The sequence below is a fragment of the Macaca fascicularis genome, chromosome 12, assembly GCF_037993035.2.
Source record: "Macaca fascicularis isolate 582-1 chromosome 12, T2T-MFA8v1.1".
NCBI lineage: Eukaryota > Metazoa > Chordata > Mammalia > Primates > Cercopithecidae > Macaca > Macaca fascicularis.
Window position 1 is genome coordinate 129,930,829 of NC_088386.1, and position 25,175 is coordinate 129,956,003.

Here is a 25,175-nt window from a genome sequence, read left to right on the forward strand (position 1 = left end):
CACTAACAAGCTGTTTTCTTCCCAGGCTGTTTACACTTAGACATGGATGAGGGCCACCATGCTAGTTCCAAGGGTGTTGACATCTTGGACCCCTTTGTATCTAACATCATGAGAAAATGAACACAAAAAGAGAGTCATTGAAATATCTTGAAATAAAATAATTTTAAAGTTTGTTGAGCATTTTTTTGTGATTTAAAAAAACAAAACACTAAAAGCCAGACACACTTTTGACCCAGCATGAATTGAAGACCACTTTCACTTCCTGCTGAGGTATTTTGGCTCTTGTATCAGTCTGGGTTCTTCTCTCCTGTCTGGACTTAAGCTATTGCAGTAACAGCTTAATACCACTATTGCCATACTTGGCAGTTTAGCGATGAGGCATGCGCGATGCTAAGTCTTGGCTTTCTCTCTTTTCTCGCCAGCTACACGGTGGGCACTGTCCAGGAGAACAATGACCAGGTCTGGAAGTTCCAGAGGTACTTCCTGGTGCAGGAGTACTGCAGCCGCCTCAATATCCCCTTCCCCTTCGTCGTCTTCGCTTACTTCTACATGGTGGTGAAGAAGTGCTTCAAGTGTTGCTGTAAGGAGAAAAACATGGAGTCTTCTGTCTGCTGTGAGTGGTTTATCCATGTGGGCTTGGGATCAGAAGCAGCGATTAATTTCAGGGAAAGATGCCTGGTGTGTATCTCAACAGGAAGGAGTTATTCACAAGTTCTTTCACTGTTCACATCTGTACATCTGTAAAGATCAGGCATCAGGCCAACCAATGAATTGCCCTAGAGGAAGCGTAGATGAAGAAAGCACTGTGGAACTGCCGGGATAGCCTACTTTGTGGGGAATGAATGACTTTGGGACAGATCATGTAATAATGTAAATAGTATGTTGAACGGGCAGAATTCATGGGATAGAGTCCAGTCATGACTTTGTTTTTGCTTTTCATTGTTCCCATGAAATTTATTCTCTAGGAACCTTTAAACCTGACTCCAGCAGGGTTTGTGATTCTTCTTAGGAAAATGGAAAAATCTTACAATTGTTTTACTTGAGAAAACATTGTTTACTTGAGAAAACATTATAGGCGGTGGCTCATGCCTATAATCCCAGCACTTTGGGAGGTCGAGGCGGGCGGATTGCCTGAGCTCATGAGTTCGTGACCAGCCTGGGCAACACGGTGAAACTCCATCTCTACTAAAATACAAAAAAATTAGCCGGGCGTGGCAGTGTGCGCCTGTAGTCCCAGCTACTGGGGAGGCTGAGGCAGGAGAATTGCTTGAACCTGGGAGGTGGAGCTTGCAGTGAGCCGAGATCACACCACTGCCCTCCAACCTGGGCAACAGAGCGAGACTCCATCTGAAAGGAAGGAAGGAAGGAAGGAAGGAAGGAAGGAAGGAAGGAAGGAAGGAAGGAAGGGAGGAACGTGCAGTTCAATATATTAACCAGCCTATTAATTGCTATTTAGCGGTGAGACTCCCCCTCCCCCTCACCCCTCCCAGCTGATGGGGCCGTCAGGGAGGGTGGGCAGTGGGCTGTTCCCTCCCTTCTTTCCCATTCACCGGCTGTGGGGACTGACCCTCCGCAGCTGGAGCACAGAGGGACAGGATGGGAAGGCCAGCTGAAAGCCTTTTCTTAGTGATGCCGTTCTGGGCTGCTCCATGCCCTCTAACCTGGCACATGTTTGAAACTGATCCTTGATTGTGTGGGCACTCAGGGGTCCTTCAGAGAGTCCCCTGGCTGTCCCCTCTGACCCCAACTCCTAGGACTTGGCCATGTTTTCTGGTGGCTGCCCCCACCCCAGCCTCTGGTTTCCAGGGGTCCACCCCACAGACTCCACACACTAATCTCTTCAGGAAGGCAGCCATCAACCCATCCACACATCGGACTGTGGATCATTCTGACTCTTATGTGGTCACCTACCTTCTTAGTCCTCACAAACTGGGGTACAGGCAGCTCCCCACCGAGCCACCTCTCCCTACCCTTGAAGTGGGAGCAGCTATCAGCCGCATGTCATTTGAATGCAGGCAGCTGGCACCCAGCTCTCTTCCTGGCCCTGCAGGAGCCCACACCAGGCTTGGGTTTCTCCCAGAATCACTAAGCCAGACAATCTTCCTAGCCCGCAGTTACACCTCAACCAGATTAAGCGTGCAGGGAGGAAGGGACCTGTTTTTATTCGTTTGGATGTTTGGACACAAAAGAAAAGGTAGAAAGGGTACCCCTGGCCTTTTTCCTCACCCCCTAACCTCAGACCTAAGCCAAGGATCCATCTCTGGGGTGGGGGTGTAGCTGTGGGGCCAACTCCTCCATCAGGCACAGTGCCAGGGCCCACAGGACCTCAGGGGCTCCTGAACATCTTTACGTTTTCTTTAAAAATCAGAAGAAAAAAATGAGCCTTTAGATTAAAGAAAGTGTTCTCACATGTATTAATGTATTTCTTTTATACCAACTAAGTCATAAAATATTTTTAATATTTTTTTTCTGAAGGAAGGGACTCAGGATGGCAAATGTGCCGAGGGCCTAGGGTGACCATCTCGTCGTGGTTTGCCCAGGACTTCCCCATCTTAGTACTGAGAGTCCTGCATCCTGGGAAACCAGTTAGGATGAGCAGCCTGCGTCCAACCAGTTGGGGTGCCAGCTAGTGCCCATCCAGTTAGGGTGAGCAGCGTGTACCCATCCAGTTAGGGTGAGCCACCTGTGCCCATCCGGTTAGGGTGAGCAGATTGTACCCAGCTAGTTAGGGTGAGCCACTTGTGCACATCCAGTTAGGGTGCCAGTTTGTGCCCACCCAGTCAGGGTAAGCAGCCTGTGCCCATCCAGTCAGGGTGAGCCACCTGTGCCCATCCAGTCAGGGTGAGCCGCCTGTGCCCATCCAGTCAGGGTGAGCCACCTGTGCCCATCCAGTCAGGGTGGGCCGCCTGTGCCCATCCAGTCAGGGTGAGCCGCCTGTGCCCATCCAGTCAGGGTGAGCCGCCTGTGCCCATCCAGTCAGGGTGAGCAGCCTGTGCCCATCCAGTTAGAGTGAGCCACCTGTGCCCATCCAGTTAGAGTGAACCACCTGTGCCCATCCAGTCAGGGTGAGTCACCTGTGCCCATCCAGTCAGGGTGAGCAGATTGTACCCAGCTAGTTAGGATGAGCCACTTGTGCCCATCCAGTTAGGGTACCAGTTTGTGCCCACCCAGTTAGGGTGAGCAGCCTATGCCCATCTGATTAGGGTGAGCAGCTTGACCCCATCCTGTTCAGGTTAGCAGAGTGTCCCCGTTCAGTTAGGGTGAGCAGCTTGTACCCATCTGCCCAGGACTATTAATTGTAACATGGAAATTTCTGCCTTCTGGGAACCTCCTTGGCTTCAGGGACTGCTGGTCACCCTTCTGGTCTTCACACGGCCCAGTGTGCTGACAAGGGATGTAGAGTGAATGACTCAGGTTGGACCATGCTTTGGTACCTTCAGGATTTTCATTTTCAGTTACCTTCTTGTGAAAAAAATAAAAGAGGGCCATTTTAGGTCTCTAAGTGAATCAGTTATATATAATTGTGTAACAAGTCACCCCGAAACTTGGTTTCCTGAAAGCATTTATTTGCCCTTGATTCTGTGGGTCCCTCCTGGGGTGGGGCAGGGCTGGGCTGGGCTGGGCTGGGCTGGCTGCCTCTGCTCCTTGAAGCATCCAGTGGTTGGAAGCTGGGCCCCAGGCTGGCTGGTCCAGACGTCCACACGCATTCTCACGTGCAGGGCTGGCTAGGCAGCACAGGGAGTCTCAGTGTCACCACACGTAGCAGCTGGGTTCCTGCAAAGAGCAGGTGCTGCAAGGCCCCTGAGACCGTGGCTCAGAAAGTCAGATGACGTCACTTCTGCTGCATTCTATTAGTCCAAGCAAGTCACAGGCCCACCCAGACGGAGCTGGTAGAGAATGTGACTCCGCTTCTGGGTGGGAAGGACAGCCTGCCTGGTGGGTGGAAGAATCCACGGCCCTGTTTGGCCATTGTGGCCCTGTTTGGCCACCTACCACTCTAGGCATCACTGAGCTGAATGCGCTGGTCCTCTGAGAGTGCCTCCCCCACCCAACGCTGGTCTATCAAAAGAAGGAGAACTTCTCACTGCCCGTCCTACTCCCAAATCACAGCAGAAATGCGTGGCTCCCTTGGAGCAAGGTGCATGGGGGCTTACCTCTCATTAACTCACCTACCATACCAGACTTGGGTAGTTTGAGCAGTCCAACATTATCTTTGATGCCTTGAACAATTTAAAACCAAATTTTCTGTGCCCTGACATCTGCAGCTGCATTCACGCCTGGAAAATGCTGGTTACATGGGCTGACCCCGGGGTGCCTTTCCTGATCCTCACCATGCCCAGGCAGTTCCAGCAGATCTTTAAGAAAGAGCTTCTTCAGCATAATCTGCACTTAGCTGATTTTCTGTTACTACTGTTCCAAAATTGATATATTTTCACAAGTAATTTGAAGATCGAGTATGTTTTCCATTCTTTAAAAAAATCCTTTCCTGAGCACATTCTTTCTGAGCAGCATCTGTGGTCAATGTGGATGATTTATTTATTTATTTATTTATTTATTTTTGAGACAGAGTCTCACTGTGTTGTCCAGGCTGGAGTACAGTGGCACGATCTCGGCTCACTGCAACCTCTGCCTCCTGGGTTCAAGCAATTCTCCTGCCTCAGCCTCCCAAGTAGCTGGGACTACAGGCGCCTGCCACCAAGCCTGGCTAATTTTTGTATTTTTAGTAGAGAAAGGGTTTCACTATTTTGGCCAGGCTGGTCTTGAACTCCTGACTTCGTGATCTGCCCGCCTCGACCTCCCAAAGTGCTGGGATTACAGGCATGAGCCACTGTCCCCCGGCCCTATGTCGATGTTTTTAAAATGCATAAACTTGGCTCCAGAAAATGACCTTTGGCAATTTGGGAATGAAATGGCTAATGGCTTCCTTAATATTTATAAATTATTCGGTTATCTCATTACGGTCAGGGAGGAAAAATATCTTTTCTTCTACCTATCTTAGGCTCATGGCTGAGATCCCTATAGCAAAAGACAGAGGAAAGCATAGAAATTTAATCTAAGTTTTATGTGGCATTGGAGCCTTCATAAGGAAAGGAAGATCCAAAGAAACAACCTTTTTTTTTTTTTTTTTGGAAATGGTGTCTCGCTCTGTCCCCCGGGCTGGAGTGCAGTGGCGCAATCTTGGCTCTCTGAAGCCTCCACCTCCGGAGTTCAAGCAATGCCCCTGCCTCAGAATCTTGAGTAGCTGGGATTACAGGGGTGCACCACCATGCCAGGCTGATTTTTGTATTTTTAGTAGGGACAGGTTTCGCCATGTTGACCAGGCTGGTCTCGAACTCCTGACCTCAAGTGATCCGCCTGCCTCAGCCTCCTAAAGTTCTGGGATTACAGGCGTTAGCTACTGTTCTCAGCCAAACTTGAACATTTTTAATGGTAGGTTTAATGAAGAGTGGAGGGTTGTGGAGAAATAGGATAGGGCAAACAGAGTATGATCCCATGGTAATAAACTGGGAGACCTAGCAAGGCCTATGCATTCACATTTCTCTCTGCATCCCTGTGTCTTTGGAGATGAGGACACTCTTTTCCTCTATGTATAAGGAGGGTGCCTCTCACATGAGGGTCCTATGACCTGCTGTAGGGGAAGGTCAGAAAATCCTTCCTAGGTGATATGACCTGCTTCAGGGGAGAGGGGCAGGAAAAGTCAGATCAGAGAGACCTTCCTGATTGTGTGGTTTTTCTCCAGTTCTTTCTGTTTAAAATATCCAATATGCCATGGTGCCATATTTTGAGGTAGTGGGTCCTAAACCCTATCATCACTTATATTCTGGATGGTCCCCAGAAACCAATAAAAAAAAAGTGCTCATAAAATGTCTAAGTAGGGGGATAAAAGTTAGAAAGGAACATCATTGAGTTCTAATAAATTTCAGAAGCAAGAGTCTACCAACCTCATTTCCTGCCACAGTCCACTTTGGCAGAGTTCTGTAAAACGCACCCCACACTACCCACAGATCTAAATTGGAAAACTGAGTGAGCACAAGAATGTGTGGAAATTGTGCACAGGCAAGAAAAGCACAGCATGAAAAGGAGCACCCCCCGCTTAGCACCTATAAAAATAAATAGTGTAAAAGCAGTCCTCTTGCAGGAGGGGGTCAGTCCTGCACAAACATGAAGTCTCAGTTCTGGGGATGCAGCCATGAACAACGGCACATGGGCTGGGCCTGGAGGCCATCATTTGGTGGGAGCTAGACCAGAGGTGAGGTAGATAATTTCATGGAGAGCCTGCGATGCAGGGAGTGAGGGGGCCTAGGAGAGCCGATTCAACAAATGCATGCCAAGAGCCTACCACATGATAGTGGGCCCTGTGGATATGGTGCTAAATAAGATAGAAGCTATCTGTGCCCTTGAGCAGGGCTCATCATCTGGGAGAGTGGGGAACAGAGAATGAAAATGGAAAGGCCTTAATTTAAAAGTGTGGGAAACACTAATTTTAGGGATTGTGCAGGGGGTTATGATGGCCACAGAGGACATTTAAACCCTTGACTAGGGTGCCTCAGGGAATATTTATGGAGGAAGGGAATATTCAAGCTAAGACCCAGAAGATGAATTGGAATTAGCCAGGCAAAGGGGCAGAGGCTGAGATGGCACGACAGAGCAAGGAGTGGGCAGAGGGATGAGGGAGTTAAGAGAGGTAGGAGGACAGGGCAGAGAAGACCTCGGGACTGAGGGTTGTAGGAGACGAGTGTAAGGCTTGGGCTGTATCCTACAGCCATGTTTTAGCTCCATACAGTCCCCCTCTCCCTGCCCTCAGCCCACCAAGTCACAATGTGCCATCCTGAATCCCAGAGGAAGGAAAAATTGTAGACAGGAGACACGACAGTGCAAGAAATGGTGACAAGAACCATGAAACATACATCATGACACCTCATTGATGATTGGACTTGTTTCCCTCAAGGCAGAAGTGAGCAAAGAAACTCCCAGGGCCGGTTTGGGGAGACCCGCAAATCACCTCGTGGAATTGGCTTCTCAGGTCCTGATGCTCACTCCTGTGACTTGGGGAAGATGTTGGCGGAGGGGAGGGTCGTGAGATGCTCCCCCGCTTCCACCTGGAACACTACTGAAAAAAGAAAAATAGGAAATTTGGAGTCAAGGGCAATTTGGAAGTGGAAAATCTAGGGGAGAATCCAGTACATGTGACTAAAGGAATAGGGTTAGGTGGTCCTTCTCTCTGCTTTCTTTAAAATCCTCATTCTACTGTTCGCAGGTGTTGTGTCTTTCAGTGGCTGCTGGACAGGTGTTGCCTTCTGTTTTTTTCCTAAGGGTATTTGATAAAATGGTCACTGACGGCCACCACTGGATTCATGTTCCATAGAGGGCTGATTCTGTCTGTGCCTTTAGTGTAATCTCAAATATTTTGAAGATTCAGAAAGTAAAAATATAAATTTTGCTAACCTAGACATGGTAATTGGTGGCAATTAAGAAACATTTAACTTGCCAAGAAGCATCGTTTTTTGTGGGGTTCTTGAACTACTTAGAAATGGAGACAAAGTACTCATAAATATTACTTTAAATATTGATCATAACATATTTCTGTGTTCTCCCTATAGCTGTGAGCCCTAAAGTCTGGCTTTCAGAATGCAAATGTATTCACGACCCCGAACTCCTGTCACACCTTAAAGAATCATCATAGTCAACTCTTTTAACAGCATTATTTTAAGATGTTAAATGTCACTTTGGGGATGTCATTAACAATCACACATATGTAACTGCCGTTCTTAATGAAGAAAGTGTTTTGACAATTTGGATAAGTTGCTGTCTTTCTTTCCATCGTTTTGCCTTGAAAGACAAAGTGATTCCATTCTAACTAAAAGCACAAAAAGTCTTTATATCAGGGAGAGGATTTGGAAGTTCAGATCTGGAATTTGACTATACTCAAAAATGGCACCCAGATACTAGAAACACTTAATGACACGCCTCAGGACTCTCGTTGGTTCTGTCTTGAAGCCACGTCATGGCTGGTGGCTATAGGACCTGGGAGAAGACTTAGGGGGCCATTCTGTGCCTTCATGTAACGGAAGCCCTACAAGCGTCATACTTTTTTCTGAATGATTCAGGGGAAAAAACAAACAATGGATAAAAGTTGCAGTGAGGAAGATTTTGATTCAGTACAAAGAACAATGTCTAACAGTGTGGGCTATCTGGAAATGAGATTAATTGTTCTGTGGAGGTAGTGAACTGCCCATCACTAGTGGGATTCAGGTTGAGGATGTGTGGGAGGAAGGGACTGCATGGGATAAAGGTCCATTCTCCAAAGATACATTGTACTCAGTCCAGGATCAGGAGAATCGGGAAATTCAGTACTCCAGATTAGGGATGAGGTTGAAAAGGCAGGACAAAATTCATTACATTCCCCTAAAACGTATTTATTGATTAAGCACAATATGACTATAAAATGGAAACAAATCCCCCAATTTGGCCAGCAAATGACAAGAGGCTTCAGCTCAAGGAAGCCACCAGATAAGTCAGACATGAATGAGTGAATTTGGACCTGTCTCCCAAGTGGGCCCCTGGGAGAGTGGCGATCTCATAATAATCAGAGAAATGATGTAACTGTTGATGTTATCCCTCTTCAGACAGTTTATATTCTCAGGAAGAAACAAAGAAACAGTGAGAATAGGAGATGGCAGAAGGACAGGATCTTTCTCCACCCTGGGGTGGTGTGGTGGTAATGGGACAGAGAGAGCCAGAAGCCCCACTTACTAACTGCCGACCCCCCAGGGTGCCTGTCACTGCCTGCTCATTTGCTTCATCTCCTTGGCGATGACTAATGCCTGAAACCACAGCACGTGGCAGGGCCTCTAGTTGGCAATTCATTTCCTACATGTACTTTGCTTTGCCTCCAAATGACAGCGACGTCATGGGTTTAATTTTGAAATTGTTCTTCTTTGGATTTTTCAAATGACTTTCAGATAAGTAGAATCCAAAGTTTGACTTTTGGTACTTTTTTTGGTGACATTTTCAAGTAATAAAAAAGTATGCTACCCAGTAATTGCTTTTTCATAAAATATATTATTTTTCATGATTCAGAAAGCAATCCATATTTATTATAGGACATTTGAAAAATATAGGAAAGCACAAATAAAGATGAAGAGCACATGTAACCCACCATCCAGAGGTAAATACTGTCAACACACTGGTGTTTATTCTGTTATTCTTGTGTGGGTGTGTAGGGATTGGATTGCGCTGTGTACACACATCCATAATCTAACTTGCTCATTTAACTAATAATACATTGCCAACTTTTTCCATATCCACAAATAACAATCTAATCTATATGACAATCTTCAACTGTGGAGTAGTATTCCAGCCTATGGATGCACCATAATTAATCAGTTCCTTGTTAACCATGTAGATTGTTTCAATGCTTTTGCTAGCATAAAATGCTGTTAAAGAGTTCTATGCATTCGTTTCTGAGCAAATGAATACTTTTTTCCTTTGAGTTATTTCTAAAGAGAAATTTCTAAATAAAGGGTATGTACCTCTTAAGTCTTTGTATATTGCCTGTCCCGCCTCCTCCACCTTCTGGTCCCCCATTAACCTAAGGCAGTAACAATTGACATATTTTCCCCTCATATGGAAGGACTATTTATCCACGTTCTTGCCAATACGGGATATAGTCATTATTTCACTGCTAATTTTCCAGTATGGTTAGTGAAAATGCTATGTCATCATTTCAATCAGCATTTCTTTGACTGTTACAGAGGTTGGTCATTTTTTATTTTTATTTTTTGGTAATTTGTCATCCTTGCTCTCTGGCTGTCTGTGTCCAGGAGTGTCTACCCTTTCCGTGCTGATTTTTAAGCACTCCTGTTGGACTTCCTCATTGATTTTGTTTGAAGAAAAGACATTGAAACTTCTTTGTTGGGAAAAATACAATTCAAAAAATTAGTTAAGAATTATTTTGTAAAATGAGTAACCACACTTAAAAATAAATCCATATTTGCTATGTAGAATTTGCTTAAATCGAGGCTGCACGCAGTGGCTGAAGCCTATAAACCCAGAACTTTGGGAGGCTGAGGTGGGTAGACCACTTGAGGTCAGGAGTTTGAGACCAGCCTGGGCCAACATGACGAAACCCCATCTCTACTAAAAATATACAAATTAGCTGGCTTTGGTGGTATGTGCCTGTAGTCCCAGCTACTTGGGAGGCTGAGGCAGGAGATTTGCTTGAACCCAGGAGGCGGAGGTTGCAGTGAGCCGAGATTGCACCACTGTACTCCAGCCTGGGCGACAAGAGTGAAACTTCATCTACACACACACACACACACACACACACACACACACAAAGAATTTGCTTTAATCCAGCCACATGCATATTGGTTCTGTCTTTGACCCCCAATTAATTCTTTTTAAATCCAGAGAAATCTTATAATTATTCCTAAACTCTAACATGTTGATGAATACATTTAAATGGTAACTCAAAAGTTAAAAATGACATAAATTTATTTCAAGTGGACGTGTGTGTGGGCATATGTGCTCTCCTGTCCCAGTGAATTTGTGTGGAGGTTTGACATCCATTGCATTTGTACTTGAAATATAGGTGACATGTGGATCTGTTCTTTTGTTGTCTTATCATCTGAAAGGCTCAGTCACCATAATAAATTGAACTAAGAATCTTACTTGAATATGTCCCAGAACAATCTTAGGGCATGCTCTATCTTAGATGAATTTTCTTTGAGGTCCACGTCTCATGTTTCAGAAGGACAGGAACAATGCCTTGGGCTTATTTTCCTCTCCTCCAGATCTCCTACCCCAATTTTAGGTTGAGAGTAGGTACACAATTCATCAGCAATTATCTAGCTGAATGGTTTAGCATTTTTATGTCATCAAAATGGAAGAAGAGCACATATCAAATGGGAGGACTAAATTCATTAGTGGAATGATTTTGCTAAGTCACAAAACACACAGATAGGATTTGGATCGATGTCTATTTAGAATAAAGATTGCATTCTTATTTCATGCAGGCAGCTTCAATTCCTCATTGTTACGGAGAAAGCCATTACTTTTCCATCACTCCGATGCTGTCACTAGGAGGTAACATTAGTTAGACCAGCCTGTGCAGGATGAGTCTCATTCTTAGTTCCAGAGTCTCACAAAATGCCTAGAAGATCTTAATTTAGGAAGCAAGGGGCAAAGGAAACAATTTGAATGTTTTCTTTTTCTCATTATTCAAGGTTTCAAAAATGAGGACAACGAGACTTTGGCATGGGAGGGTGTTATGAAGGAAAATTACCTTGTCAAGATCAACACGAAAGCCAACGACACCTCAGAGGAGTATGTCAGACATCCCTTTCTACTTTGCAAGGCTCCCTCTAGACATAAGCCCACAGATTGTAGGCAGCTTATCTGAGCAAACTCAGTAAAGAGCATTTTCAACAGAGAGCAATACCACCACAAAGATATTACCCGGGCAGTTGAAGATGACAAACACATAAGTGTGTGCCAGCCTTTGGAGAAGGGGAAAAAACACCCATCTACTATCCCAATTGCCCTTCAAGGCTCTGGGAGAGAAAGAGGTATTTGGAGCCTGCAGTGCAGGGCCATGAAACTGGGTAACCAGAAGAGGGTGGGTCCCCTGCTGCAGCTGCAGAGGTGGGTTCTGGCAAGACTCACAGGTCATGGGCCATTGGCATTATCTTGCAAGTGCCACACACCTATTTATCTTTGTGGTGAAGAAGTACAGAGACGAGAAGATAGACAAACCATTTTCTTGATCTATTACAGGCTGCCCCTGAAAAATCCTGAATTCATTTATGAATCGCCTGAAGCTGTTATAAAATCCATGTGATTAAGAAATACATTGATAAAACATCTTATAGAAATAGATAAGTCATAGCTAAGTCTGTAGGTGGCCCACAAGTAATATGCTGTGAAGTGTGTAGAGTGTGCTCTTATTGTAAAGGTTAACGTTCTTCACTGACAGCTGTCACTCTTCTTGAGAGCTCAAAACACCTCAAGTTTTACTCTAACAAAATATGAGTATACATAAGCACAACGAATACCTTTGCTGGGTTCAATACAGCTGTTGAAAGAAGCATGGGATGCTCATTCTCTTTTAACAGCAGAGACAGTGCCCTAAGCTCTCCTCTGTCCCTAGACTCTGACATCTAGGTTTTGCAAGGCACAGACAGACTAACAAGTCATTTTTCAACACCCTATCAATAGAGATAGTATTTATGTGCTGTGCTTCTAATTGTGATGAGATAAAATTCTGCTTTGTTTGGGTACTAGGAAGACAATCAGAAAGAAAGGTAAATGCAGCTGATTCTTGATCTAGCTGAGAGTGAACATGACTTGTATTCTGGACTTTAATTTAAAAGACTGCAAAATGGAGCCTAATAGCCCTCTCTCAATCTCTTTTTCTCTTGTTCACTTTGTTTTTCATTAATTTCTTTGCAGAATGAGGCATCGATTTAGACAACTGGATACAAAGGTATGGATCTGTTAATAGTTTGGAATTTTTTTTCTTTTTTTTTTGGTCACTAATATCTTTGAGCTTTCAACTAGAGGCCAGTAGTTATGGTCAGAAAATAAAAGAAGTTATATTCAGCTTTCTTAATTCACTATCTAAGAGCTGGGTGCTGGAATGGAATTGCTTCTTATGCTGTAAGCATCGCCCAGGTAAGCGTCTTGAAGTCCCAATTCCATGATGTCTAAAATCTTTTCTGTCTTATCTGACTCAGGGCCCCCTCTTCTCTTTCTTTCAGCTGTGGAGGCAGCTGAAGATGCTTACAATTATAGGGAACATAAGGAAGGCTCAAAAGAGCTTTCTGGGGGCCTGTGTGCCTCGATGCTCATCTTTGCTGCCACTCTGATTTGTTGCCTGTTTTATTTGGAGGGCATTGGAAATGCGTGAGTACGCATACGAATTCCAGGCATAGACAGAGTGTGCCTGCCCTCACTCTGAGCTGGGTAGCTGAAATTATAATCAGGTTCAAATCACAATTGATTCCTATATGCTAGATTCCTGCCAGGCTCTGAAGAGGAGATAATATTTGGTATTCTATCACGTTATTTTGAGAATGGCATCCTGGATAATGACATTCATAGACCTTCCAGTATTGTGGCTGTTCGGTGGGTAGACAAGACCCATCTGGTTTGGCAAAATCTACACCACCCAGTACCTTGTCCATAGTATAGAGCCTTAATAAATGTTTATTGAATGAATAAATGAACAAAAGGGGTCCTTTGCAGAGCTCTCATATAAGAACGTATCTGTTTACAGTTTCTTGTTTATTTATTTGTGTTATTTACCCCCAACATTTAAAAAATCTAGGTAGTAGTTGTCAGCTGTGAAGGTCCTAAGTCTAGAGAACCGTGGGTTGTTCTAAGCAGCTGCAATGAGGGGCAGCATGAACCAGAAGAGAGCCCAGTGGGAAGAAGTAGGGGAGTCTGGGTTATTCTGCCTGGGAACTTGCTTGCCTCTATAGAGTTGGATTTTATTCCCACGCAAGGGAAGGCTCAGGGAGTTTTAAAACCCAAGAGGGACCTATCTGGAATCCTCCTTTCAAAGTGCTCTCTGAGTGATCAGAATGATCGTGGAGGAGAGGCTCCAGCAATCTGGTTGGGGAGTTGGACGCAGTAGGAACTCTTCTATGTGGCGTGTTTGTAGAGAAAACAGTATTTTAGTTTGTTTTGTTGTTTTGTTTTTTATTTGAGAGTTTATTTGGGGTGACTTTGGAGGAAGCTAATGGAAAGCCGTCTTAGGGTTTGGGCAAAAGCTTCCCCAAGCCACACCTTGGTTCTGACTCTGCTGTGGGACATGCAGAGAGTGGATAGAGGAGGGCAGCAACAGTGGATGCAGGAAGAGAGGGACAGGGTGGGAGACTTGGCCCCAGCCTGGGCCCTGGGTCAGAGGAGAAGCAGTAGAATTGTGGATACAGGACCAGCTGACCTGACTCCCAGGGTCCAGAATGTTCGATGTTCGTCAGCCTGGACCCCCACTGCACAGCGCAGAGCCTTGGCCATCACTCAGGTGGTCCCACCGCCTCCCTCTCCTCCTCCCTTTCCCCTTGCTCTCTGTCTCTTTTAAATTTTCCCCTCTGTCCTCTTACCTCCCCTTCTGAACAACCAAAAAACCCTCCTTCTTTTTGCTCACACAGAATTTTAAGGATAATCTTTTGTTTCTCAAGAAAGCTTTTGGAATCTCTTAAATTTATTTTAAAACAGCTTTATTGAGATATCACTGACATATAAAATTACATATATTTAAAATGTACAATTTGATGGTTTGATGCATGTATACATTGCAAAATGATCACTACAACCCAGCCCAGCTAATTAACATCGTATTACTTCTACATATTTATCATCTGTGAGTGTTGTAGGTATGTGTAAGGGAATGAGATTAATTTAAAATCTCTCCTCCTGGCAAATTTCATGGGTCCAATATTGTTAACTGTTGTCACCATGCTGTACAGTCGATCTCTAGAATTTATTTATCTTGCATAACAGAAATTTTCTGCCCTTTGACCAATATCACCTTATTTGCCCCTTCTTCTTAGCCCCTGGCAACCACCATGCTACTCTCTGACTCGATTAGTTTGACTCTTTTAGATTTCACATATAAGTGAGATAGCACAGTATTTCTCTTTCTGTGTCTGGCTTATTTTGTTTAGCATAAAGTCCTTCAGCTCCACTTATGCTGTGGAAAATGGCAGGATTTCTTTCCTTATTTTAAGGCTGAAAAATATTCCATTATAGGTATATACCACATTTTCTTCATCCATTGATCTCTTGATGGACATTATTAGGTAGTTTCCATATTTTGGCTATTGTGAATCATGCAGCAGTGAATGTGAGAAGGCAGATATCTCTTTGTGATCCTGATTTCAATTCTTTTGGATCTAAACCCAGAGGTGGGATTGCTGGATCATATGATAACTATATTTTTATTTTTGTGAGGAACTTCTATACTGTTTTCTGTAATAGCTATATCAACTTACCTTCCCACCAATAGTGTACAAGAGTTCCCCATTTCCCACCTCCTTGCCAACACTTATCATCTGCCTTTTTGATAATAACCATCATAACAGATGTGAGGTATGGTCTCATTGTGGTTTTGATTTGCATTTCCCTATGATTAAGTGCTGAGCACCTTTTTATATACCTGTTTGACATCTGAATTTCTTCTTTTGAGAAGTGTCTATTTAAGTTTTTGCCCACTTTTTAGTCAGTTTATTTGTATTTTTGGTATTGAGTTGTGTGAGTTCCTTATGTATTGTGGATATTAGGTGCTTACTGATAAATGGTTTGTAAATCTCTTTTTCCCACTTCATAGGTTGCCCTTTTATTTTATTTATTGCTTCCTTTGTTGTGAAGAAGATTTTGTTTTATATAATCCCACTTGATTATTTTTGCTTTTGTTGTCCTTGCTTTTGGAGTCATATCCAAGAATTCATTGCCAAGACCAAAGTCAAGAAAGTTTTTCCCTAGGCTTTCTTCTAGGAGTTTTGCAGTTTCAAGTCTTATGTTTAGGACTTTGATCCGATATTTTGAGTTGATTTTTGTGTATAGTGTGAGATAGGGGTCCAATGTTATTCTTTTACATGTGGATATTCAGTTTTTTCAAAACCATTTATTGAAGAGACTTTCCCCACTGATGCCTTTAGATAAATCAGTTGGCTATAAATACGTGGATTTATTTCTAGGCTCTTTATTCTATTCCGTTGGTCTATATGTCTTTTTTATGCCAGTACCATACTGTTTTGATTACTTTAGCTTTGTAATATAATTTGAAGTCAGGATGTGTGATGCTTCCAGCTTAGTTCTTTTTGCTCAAGATTGCTTTGGCTATTCAGAATCTTCTGTGTTATTATATACATTTTAGGATTGTTTTTTTCTATTTCTGTAAAAAAAAAAAAATACCCATGGTATTTTGATAGGGATTGCATTGAATCTGTAGACTTCTTTGAGTAGAATGGATATTTTAACTATATTCATTTTTTCAATCCATGAACATGGGATGTTTTTCCATTTATTTGTGTCTTTTAAACTTTCCTTTATCGATGTTTTATAATTTTCAGTGTACCAGTCTTTTACTTCTCTGTTAAATTTCTAAGAACTTTATTCCTTTTGTTAATTATATTAATGGATTGTTTTCATAATTTCCCTTCTAGATAGCTCTTTGTTGAGGTATAGAAATGCCATTAATTTTTGTATGTTGACTTTGTATCCTGCAAATATACTGAATTTATTTATTAGTTCTAACAGTTTTTTGTTGTTGTTGTTTTTTTTTTTTTTTTTTTTTTTTGAGGTAGAGTCTCACTCTGTCACCCAGGCTGGAGTGCAGTGGTGCAATCTCAGCTCACTGCAAGCTCCGCCTCCTGGGTTCAAGCAATTCTCCTGAGTAGCTGGGATTACAGGTGCGCACCACCATGCCCGGCTAATTTTTGTATTTTTAGTTGAGATAGGGTTTCACATGTTGGGCAGGATGGTCTCCATCTCCTGACCTCGTGATCTGCCCACCTTGGCCTCCCAACATGCTGGGATTACAGGCGTGAGCCACCGCGCCAAGCAGTTCTAACAGTTTGTGTGTGTGTGTGTGTGTGTGTAGTCTTTAGGGTTTTCTTCATATAAGATTATGTTATCTGCAAACAGATAATTTTAGTTTTTTTCTTTTTTATTTAGATGGCTTTTCTTTTCTTTTTTTCTTGTCTGATTTCTCTGGCTAGAACTTCTCATGCTGTTAAACAGCAGTGGTGAGAATGGGCATCCTTGCCTTATTCTAGATCTTAGAGAAAAAGGTTTCAGTTTTACCCCATGAAGTATGATGTTAGTTGTGGGTTTTTCATATATGGCCTTTATTGTGTTGTGGTAAGTTCCTTCTATACCTATTTTGTTGAGAGAGTTTTTTTTTTAAATCATGAAAAGACCTTGAATTTTGTCAACTTCTTTTTCTGCATCTATTGAGATGATCGTGTGGTTTTTATCTTTCATTCTGTTAATGTGGTGTATCACACTGATGAATCTTCATATGTTGAACCACCCTTGCATACCAGTGATAAATACCACTGGGTGGTGGTGTCACCACGGAGCCTTTTAATGTGCTCTGAAATTCAGTTTGCTAGTAATTTAGTGAGATTTCTGTATCTATGTTCCTCAGGAACATTGGCCTATAGTTTTCTTTCTTGTGTTTTCTTTTTCTGGCTTTGGTAAAAGAATAATGCTGGCCTCACACAATGAATTTGTACTTGTTCCCTTTTCTATTTTTTGGAAGAGTCTAAGGTTTGGTATTTGTTCTTCTTTGACTGTCTGCCAGAATTTCCCAGTAAGCCATCTGATTTCCCAATAAGCCATCCTGGGCTTTTCTTTGTTGAAAGCTTTTTGTTTGCTGATTTTTTTTTCTTCATTTGTTGTTTGTCTGTTCAGGCTTTGTATTTCTTCTTGATTCAGGTCTTTGTAAGTTGTACATTTCTGGGATATTTCCATTTCTTCCAGGTTTATCTACCTTTTTGCATATAATTGTTTATATTAGCCCCTTCGGATTCCTTTCGTTTCTATGCCCTCTCTGTAAGGTTGTCTTTCTCATTTCTGATTGTATTTATTTGTGTCTTCTTCCTTTTTTAAAAAGGTTTGTTGATTTTGTTTATCTTTTCAAAAAACCAACTCTTACTTTCAATGATTTTTTTCCCATTGTTTTTCGACTCTCTCTTTTTTAAAATGTATTTTGCTTTTGGAGTTTTTGCTCTACTTTAAACAGCTTACTAAAGTCATTTTACTATTAACAAATACAAGGCTCTCTCAAAAGCTCCTATAGGGAATACAAAATTTCCCCATCTCATTATACCAGAAAACAATACAATTCATCTTATGTCTGTAAGGTATGGATCTTACTATGCCTTATTTATTTTAGGAAGCCATTAGCACTTATAGTTTCATTTTGTTCTTTTATTTTTAAACAGTTAAAGAAAAAGGTTACTACTGAAATTAAGCCCAACTTAAATACAGATTTTTTGTTTCTTGAGTGAGTGATATAGCAAATTAGAAACCAAACTATACAGAAATTGCTTTTATCAAGTGTACTAATATGACATGTAATTTAAAATGACTTCATGTATCTTTTGTAATAAATTTGTGAAACATGCATGGATCAAGATTAATTTCATTATGCCTCTTACTTAAATTGTGTGCTCTTTTTGTGTGTGTGGGGAGATCTTTTATTTGCAAAAATTTTATTAGTATCACATTATTTTTATTAGTATTATACTTTTACTAAAGCAAAACTTAATTAGTATCTTATAATTTTATTAATGTTAGTTACATAGAACATTTTTTTTTACGTATTACTTGTTCGTATTATTGAAATCTATTGTCTCTATTTGGGAGCCACTAATGATTTGCCTCTGAATAAAGTTAATATTAATTGGTTTACTAACTAATTGCTAGTGATATGATTTCAGAAAGTAAGCAATGATCAGGATCTGAAATATCACATGCCACTCTCATTCTGCCTTATTTTAGATGTGCTATACTTGCTACTTAGTAGACATGTCTGTTTCTTAGAAAAGGCACGGAGCAATAATTTAAAAATGAAAGTTGGAAAATTTATCTTAAGACTGGTTCTATTTTTTTCTCTTTCCAAGCTTAATGATCTCAAGGGTCTTCTGAAAGAAATTGCTAATAAAATAAAATAAAACTGTATGAACTCTAATGGAGAAAATCTAATTATAGCAAGGTGAGTCATTCTAATGGCTTTTTACTTTGCTCTGAAAATTTGCATCTTTTAAGACTAATTTAAAATCATGATTTTTTCTCAGTTATTTCCATAAATTACCAAATTTGAAAATAACGCATTGTGAAAAAAAAAATTACAGATATACAGAAGGAAACAAGTTGAAATTCCTTCTCATATTACCTTCCCTACCAATTTTGGCCCCCACACCAGGGGTTAGCATTGTTAGGGACAGGTTTTAAGTATCTTGTCCTGTAGGACCTTTTAAAACACTTGTAACCTATACAGCTATTTTGGCATGAATTGAGACAAGGCCACACTGTTCCAAGATCTGCTATTTTTTAATCTTCCTTAATTCTGTATCATGAATGTATTTACAGATCAGCACCCAAAAATGTCTTATTCTCATATTATATTTATTACTATGAATATACAAATATGTTAATCATCTTTTTGCTAACAAAAAATGTTTTGGTGAGGCATTCAAGGTTTTTAACAATAGTTCTTTTGCACAATTAAAATGCAATTCAATTTACTGGCAAAATTTAACCCAAGGCTTTGGTCCATGGTCTTACCATTTGCTTTTATTATGTTTTCTCATTACCTGTCCAAATCTTAAAACCAAATGTTAAGAATGTTTTTAGGGACGTGTCGAGTTAGGAAAAAAACAGCAATGGGCATTCCACTGGATTAGAATTTTTTTTTGAGAAAGCAAATTGTAAGGAATGGAAACATAATTAAGAATTCTCTTCTTTCTCCTTCCTCTCTTCCCTTCCTTCCATGAGTATTTATTGAGTACCTGCTCAGTGCTCAGAACTGTGCTGACCCTGGCACTGACCTCATACACTGACCACTGTCTATGCATTAAGTACTTAAGCTGCAGAAATTTATATTCATGGGATGATTGTGCTATAGGGGAAATCATGTTGCATCAGGTTCCTTTCAATCTTTCTGGTCTCAGAATTCTTTTCCTTGGGTTCTGACAGTTACAGCTCATATCAAAAAGCAGTGTATTATGGAGGGTTTTGTTAGAGCCAGATTGATGCATATTTGATGTAATCTGAAAGGGAGGTACAGCCTCCTAATGTGCTCAAAAAAATAAGCCTTGCATATTAAGGGAGAACTTATTTCAACTCTTTCATAATTGTGTTTAATGAAAACACTATTAAACCTTATAATAAATTACAATTTGGATTTTGAAACACATGCTATTTTGTTTGTCAGCTGAAATGTAGAAAAAAAAAATCAGGAACGTAAAACAACTAAAATGATACACATCTAAAGGTGATGAAAGAGTTGTAATCATCAGAAAAGAGTCAGATTCAGACACACACATCCCCCTCTTAAATCTCCAATCTTCTCATCTCTCATTCTTTCTCAAATGTGCTGTGAGTAAAATGGGCAGACACACTGATTTCCTATCAACTTGCCCTTTGTTTAACTTTAAACTTTAATTGACATATTGAGAATTAAGTAATTGGTGAATGAAAAGGAACTGAGAGAAGGACATCACCTACTTTTTATGTGTGTGCAGGTGTAGATATTTGCGTCTACACAGAAAAAAAGAGGAGCAAAAGAGTCCGTGAGAAAACAGGTGCCCCCAAAATTCAGAACCACTGGTGGTCTTAGAGACAACAAATTTGGCATGTTCAATTTTTCGTATGCTTTTTAATTCTAGATATAAGATCATTTTTTTGAATGGTGTGTTTGTCATATCCTTAACGTCACTGAAAATACAACTTTATAGGCAACCAGCTAGGTATACTCTGCCAGTGCCTCCCGAGGCTTCTTTCTCTAGAGGGGTGACGGTAATCTTTCCCTGGGGTAGTGGTCAGGGAAGACAGCGTCAGCCTCTTGTGGGAGTGAACTGGCAACCATTTGATGTGGGCGAGGAGCTGACCCTGGGGGCAAGCCTTTGCCAATTCCCCCGTCTCCATCCCTGAATCAGCCTTTGATCCAGGAAGCTGAGATGAAATAAACAGGTAATTGTCTATTGTTTTCCTTCTCTTACACCAAAGTTGAAAGGAAGTAATAATCCAGGGTGAGAGCAAGCCATTTGTTTTCTCCTATCTTCACACTTAAGGAGTGGGCACCCTCCTCGAAGACTATGGGAATAGACCTTACCTTAAGGAAGGCCCCTGGAAATTGTTCATTTCCTGCATCATAATCCATTGATTCTTGCATTTGCTGCGCTTACGTTCTAGTTCATTAAAAGAATCTAAGTTGTTCTTTGGGGGGGCTCATCATAAACCCACATTTTTGTAAGTTATTTCAGTTTTAATTCATTTTTTTAAATTTATGCAGAAACCACTGAGCAAATAAAATGCTCAGAAACGTTCTGGATTTTAACCTAGATTGAATGAGTTGAGCCTTGATCATTCAACCTGAGTCACGCAGTTCACACCGACAAACTGGTCAGAATACACATCTTTTAAAAAAAAAGCGTTCTCAGAGCTGCTTCTATTAAAAAAAATCTCTCAACTTTGGTGGTATATTTGGATCTATTCCCAGTATATTCCCAGTATATTTTGAAGCAAACCATATCCTGCCTGAGAATGGAAGTGGGAAATCTATTCTTAACACAGTGTTCTTTCTTTGTTTTTACAGATCATATTAAGGAATGCTGATGAACCATTTTGCTGTCGACTACTAAATGAGAGATTTTCAGGACCCTGGGTACAGGATGGATGATTTTTAATCACCCTAGTGTGCTGAAACCTTGAGAAAGTGTGTGACTGGTTTCACACGTGAAGATGGATATAAAGGAAGAACATTTCCTTTACGTGTTTCTCCAGAATGGTGCCTGTTTCTCTCTGTGTCTCAGTGCCTGGGACTGGAGGTTGATAGTTTGAGTGTGTTCTTACCACCTCCTTTTTCCTTCAATCTTATTTTTGATGAACACGTATATAGGAGAACATCTCTCCTATGAATAAGAACCTGGTCATGCTCTGTACTGTGTCTTTGTTTATTTCCAATTGATTGTCTACCTTTCCCTTTTTTGTATTATGTGACTGATTAGTTGGCATATTCTTAAAAGTCTCCCAAATTAGGCCAGATTCTGAAACATGCTGCAGCAAGAGGACCCTGCTGTCTTCAGGATAAGTGTTTTCATTTCTCAGGATGCTTCTTATCTGTCAGAGGAGTGACGAGGCAGTCTCTTGCTCTCTTGGACTCACCAGGCTCCTATTAAAGGAATCATCCCCATTCCTAAATATGTGAAAAGTCACCCAAAATCAACCTTGAAAGGCACTACTGACTTTGTTCTTATTGGATACTCCTCTTATTTATTATTTTTTCCATTAAAAATAATAGCTGGCTATTATAGAAAATTTAGACCATGTAGAGATGTAGAAAGAACCTACATTGTCCCCCATTACCTTAAGGTAATCACTGCTAACAATTTCTGGATGATTTTTCCAGTCTATTTTTTTTCTATGTATGCCTCAATTATCTTACAAAATTTTACAGAATATTATCATACTACATATATACTTTTATGTAAGCTTTTTCACTTAATATTTTATCAAAGATGTTTTTATTGTATTCATAGCCTTCTTAAACATTATATCAATAATTGCATAATAGGCAACCTCTAGTGATTTCCATAATTTTGCTCATTGAAGACTGTTTCCAATTGATAATTGGATGAGCATCTTTGTGCATGAATCTTTTTGCTGTATTTGGGAAAATTTTCCAAGGTTAGATTCCAAGAAATATTTATTATTAAACCATTTATAAGGCTTTTTCGTAAATGTATAGCAAATAGGAATTATTAACTTGAGCATAAGATATGAGATACATGAACCTAAACTATTAAAATAAAATATAATATTTAACCCTTAGTTTAAGAAGAAGTCAATATGCTTATTTAAATATTATGGATGGTGGGCAGATCACTTGAGGTCAGGAGTTCGAGACCAGCCTGGCCAACATGGCGAAACCACGTCTCTACTAAAAATACAAAAATTAGCTGGATGTGGTGTGCACTCCTGTAATCCCAGCTACTTAGAAGGCTGAGGTACTAGAATTGCTTGAACCCGGGAGGCGGAGGTTGCAGTCCAGCCTGGGTGACAGAATGAGACTCCGACTCAAAATAAATAAGTAAACATTGTGGATGGTGAAGGGAATAGTACAGAATTGGAGAGATTATCTTACTGAACACTTGTAGTCCCAGCTTTCTCTGGAAGTGGTGGTATTTGAGCAGGATGTGCACGAAGCAATTGAAATGCCCATAATTAGTTTTTCAGCTGTGAATACACTATAAACTCAGTGGCTGAAGGAGGAAATTTTAGAAAGAAGCTACTAAAAGATCTATTAGAAAAACTACAAAAGCATTAATTTAAAAAGTTTATTTTTCTTTTGTCTGGGCAGCAGTGAAAACGACTACTCACAACATTCACTATGTTTGCAAGGAATTAACACAAGTAAAAGATGCCTTTTTACTTAAACGCCAATAGTGACCTAAAAGGGAATCTTGTTCATAGGGCCAATCAATTCCTGGTTTCAGATGCTGACAGTAGATGGGCAAAATTTACATGACAAAAATCGTCAATGAATGAAATATTCAAAGTTTCTCTATTAGTGAAAGAATGTCACTTTCACTTCACCATGGCAACTGAAATGTCTGCCTTTTCTGAAACCAGAAGAGGGTAATGTCATCTCCATGCTGACTGGAGAAATAAAGTCTATGGCAGTACGTAAGATTGTGCAGAAACAACAGCCTCAACCTCTTACCCTCCATTCAAGCAGGAAATTTGAATAAGACCAGTAAATTAAATTTAAAACTTCCCAGAAATCATATTTGGCAGAACCTATTTGATGATCCCCTTTGAATGAATTTGTCCTTATATTCATATTTCCACTGACTGTTTCTGTTAGCTTCAGCAATAGGCCTGTGATTACATCAGTATCAGCTGCAAAAGAAATCCTCCCATTGACACTAAAGACAGAAAACTTGCCCAATACTGAGAAGCAACTTGCATTAGAGAGGGAACCGTTAAGTGTTTTCAACCCAGTTCATCTGGTAGATGTTTTTGCAGGTTACTCTGAGAATGTTGCTTATGAAAAATCATTACTTTTAGCGTAGTTCACAATAACGTATTGAACATACCTCTAATCAAAGGTGCTACGTTCTTGTGTATGGTACTAAATGTGTCCTGTGTACTTTTGCACAACTGAGAATCCTGCAGCTTGGTTTAATGAGTGTGTTCATGAAATAAATAATGGAGGAATTGTCATGGGTTGCTTTTGTCATTCTATTGAGGGTGAAAAAATAAAATTCCTTAATTCGGTGAGATTCACTTCTATAGGGATTTGGTTCCGAGAGTTACATGAGCTGACTTCTCTAAGCAGATGACTAGAGCATTCTGATTAAATGCAAGCAGATGCATTCCCCGCTCTGGTTCCAGTTCTTGTCAGCATATCCAGATCTGAATTCTGTGGCCCACTTTTTCGTCCCCCCCAAGTCAGGCACCCATCTGTAGCCCCGGGGGTTTCAGATGCATTGACTCAGAGATACCCCAATGTGTCACGGGTCTTTTTTGAGGCCTCATGTGGGCTCACAGGTGCTTCTGCTCTGTATTGGGGACAACATGAATGTCAATTGTCCACAAACCATGTGACAATGGAGCTTTGGGCCCAGCAAAGGACATGATTTCCTTGTTGTAGACATTGTTCCCAGAGTGTTTCTGGGTCCTCCTGCTCCAAACACACATTCGTTCCAGGAAGAATCTGGGAAATGTCTCTTTTCCCACACTGCTGCTTCTTGGTCCACCTGCAGACTGAAGTGTGTTGTTGTCATGGATACAGTTGCTGGTTGCAGCTTCGGTCTCAAATAAAAGGCTTGGAAGTCAGGGTTGAGCTTGTGCTGGATACGGGGAGTACATATCCCTCTGACCTTCCCAACTCAAACCTGAACACAAGCAGGCGAGCCTTTATTCCCTTGAAGATAGAAATCTTTATGGGAAAAGTGACAGTAGCTGGCCTACTTCATTTGTTTATCAGACCCAAGCAGGCCTCTCTGAACCACAATTAATTTAGTGGGAGTCAGTTGGGGCTTAGGGTACTGCACGTACACATTTATAGCATCAAATTTTTAAAACCAGTTTTTCCCCTACAAAAGTCTTACCTGACCAGAAGAAATTTCCCGTCTTCCTTTATATGTGTAACATGTTGTCACTAAATGTTGACTTTGGGCACTTCTTTGGTGATAAGAATGGTTCAAAATAAATGAAAGGGATTGGTAGCCTGTGCCTTCCATCATTTTACAATCTGTTTTAGTAGTTGAGGTTAATTTAAGAAATGAAGTTAACACTACAAGGCAGAATTCTAAGTGGGTGTGTATCTCCTTATTCTGCAGATTCACATGCAGAATAAGGAGATTCTCCTGTGTGGGGTTCAGGAGGAGAGAAGTGCCTGGAGGCACTCATCTTTGCTTGTGCAACAAGAC

General features: G+C 41.1%; 1 protein-coding gene across 3 annotated transcripts in view; it reads left to right on the top strand.

The window, feature by feature from the left end:
• The window catches only part of TRPM8 (transient receptor potential cation channel subfamily M member 8), a 92,314-nt gene extending 68,350 nt beyond the window's left edge, over positions 1 to 23,964 (top strand). For 2 of the 3 annotated variants that reach the window (XM_065526284.2, XM_074010554.1), the window contains 5 exons: positions 423 to 613; positions 11,229 to 11,328; positions 12,454 to 12,487; positions 18,639 to 18,730; positions 21,335 to 23,964. In XM_065526284.2, coding sequence (XP_065382356.1) covers positions 423 to 613; positions 11,229 to 11,328; positions 12,454 to 12,487; positions 18,639 to 18,689 — 376 coding nt within the window. In that variant the 3' untranslated portion in view covers positions 18,690 to 18,730; positions 21,335 to 23,964. The remainder of the gene's footprint in view (positions 1 to 422; positions 614 to 11,228; positions 11,329 to 12,453; positions 12,488 to 18,638; positions 18,731 to 21,334) is intronic. The other variant, XM_065526283.1, reaches the window with a different exon arrangement.
• The last annotated feature ends 1,211 nt before the right edge of the window (positions 23,965 to 25,175 follow it).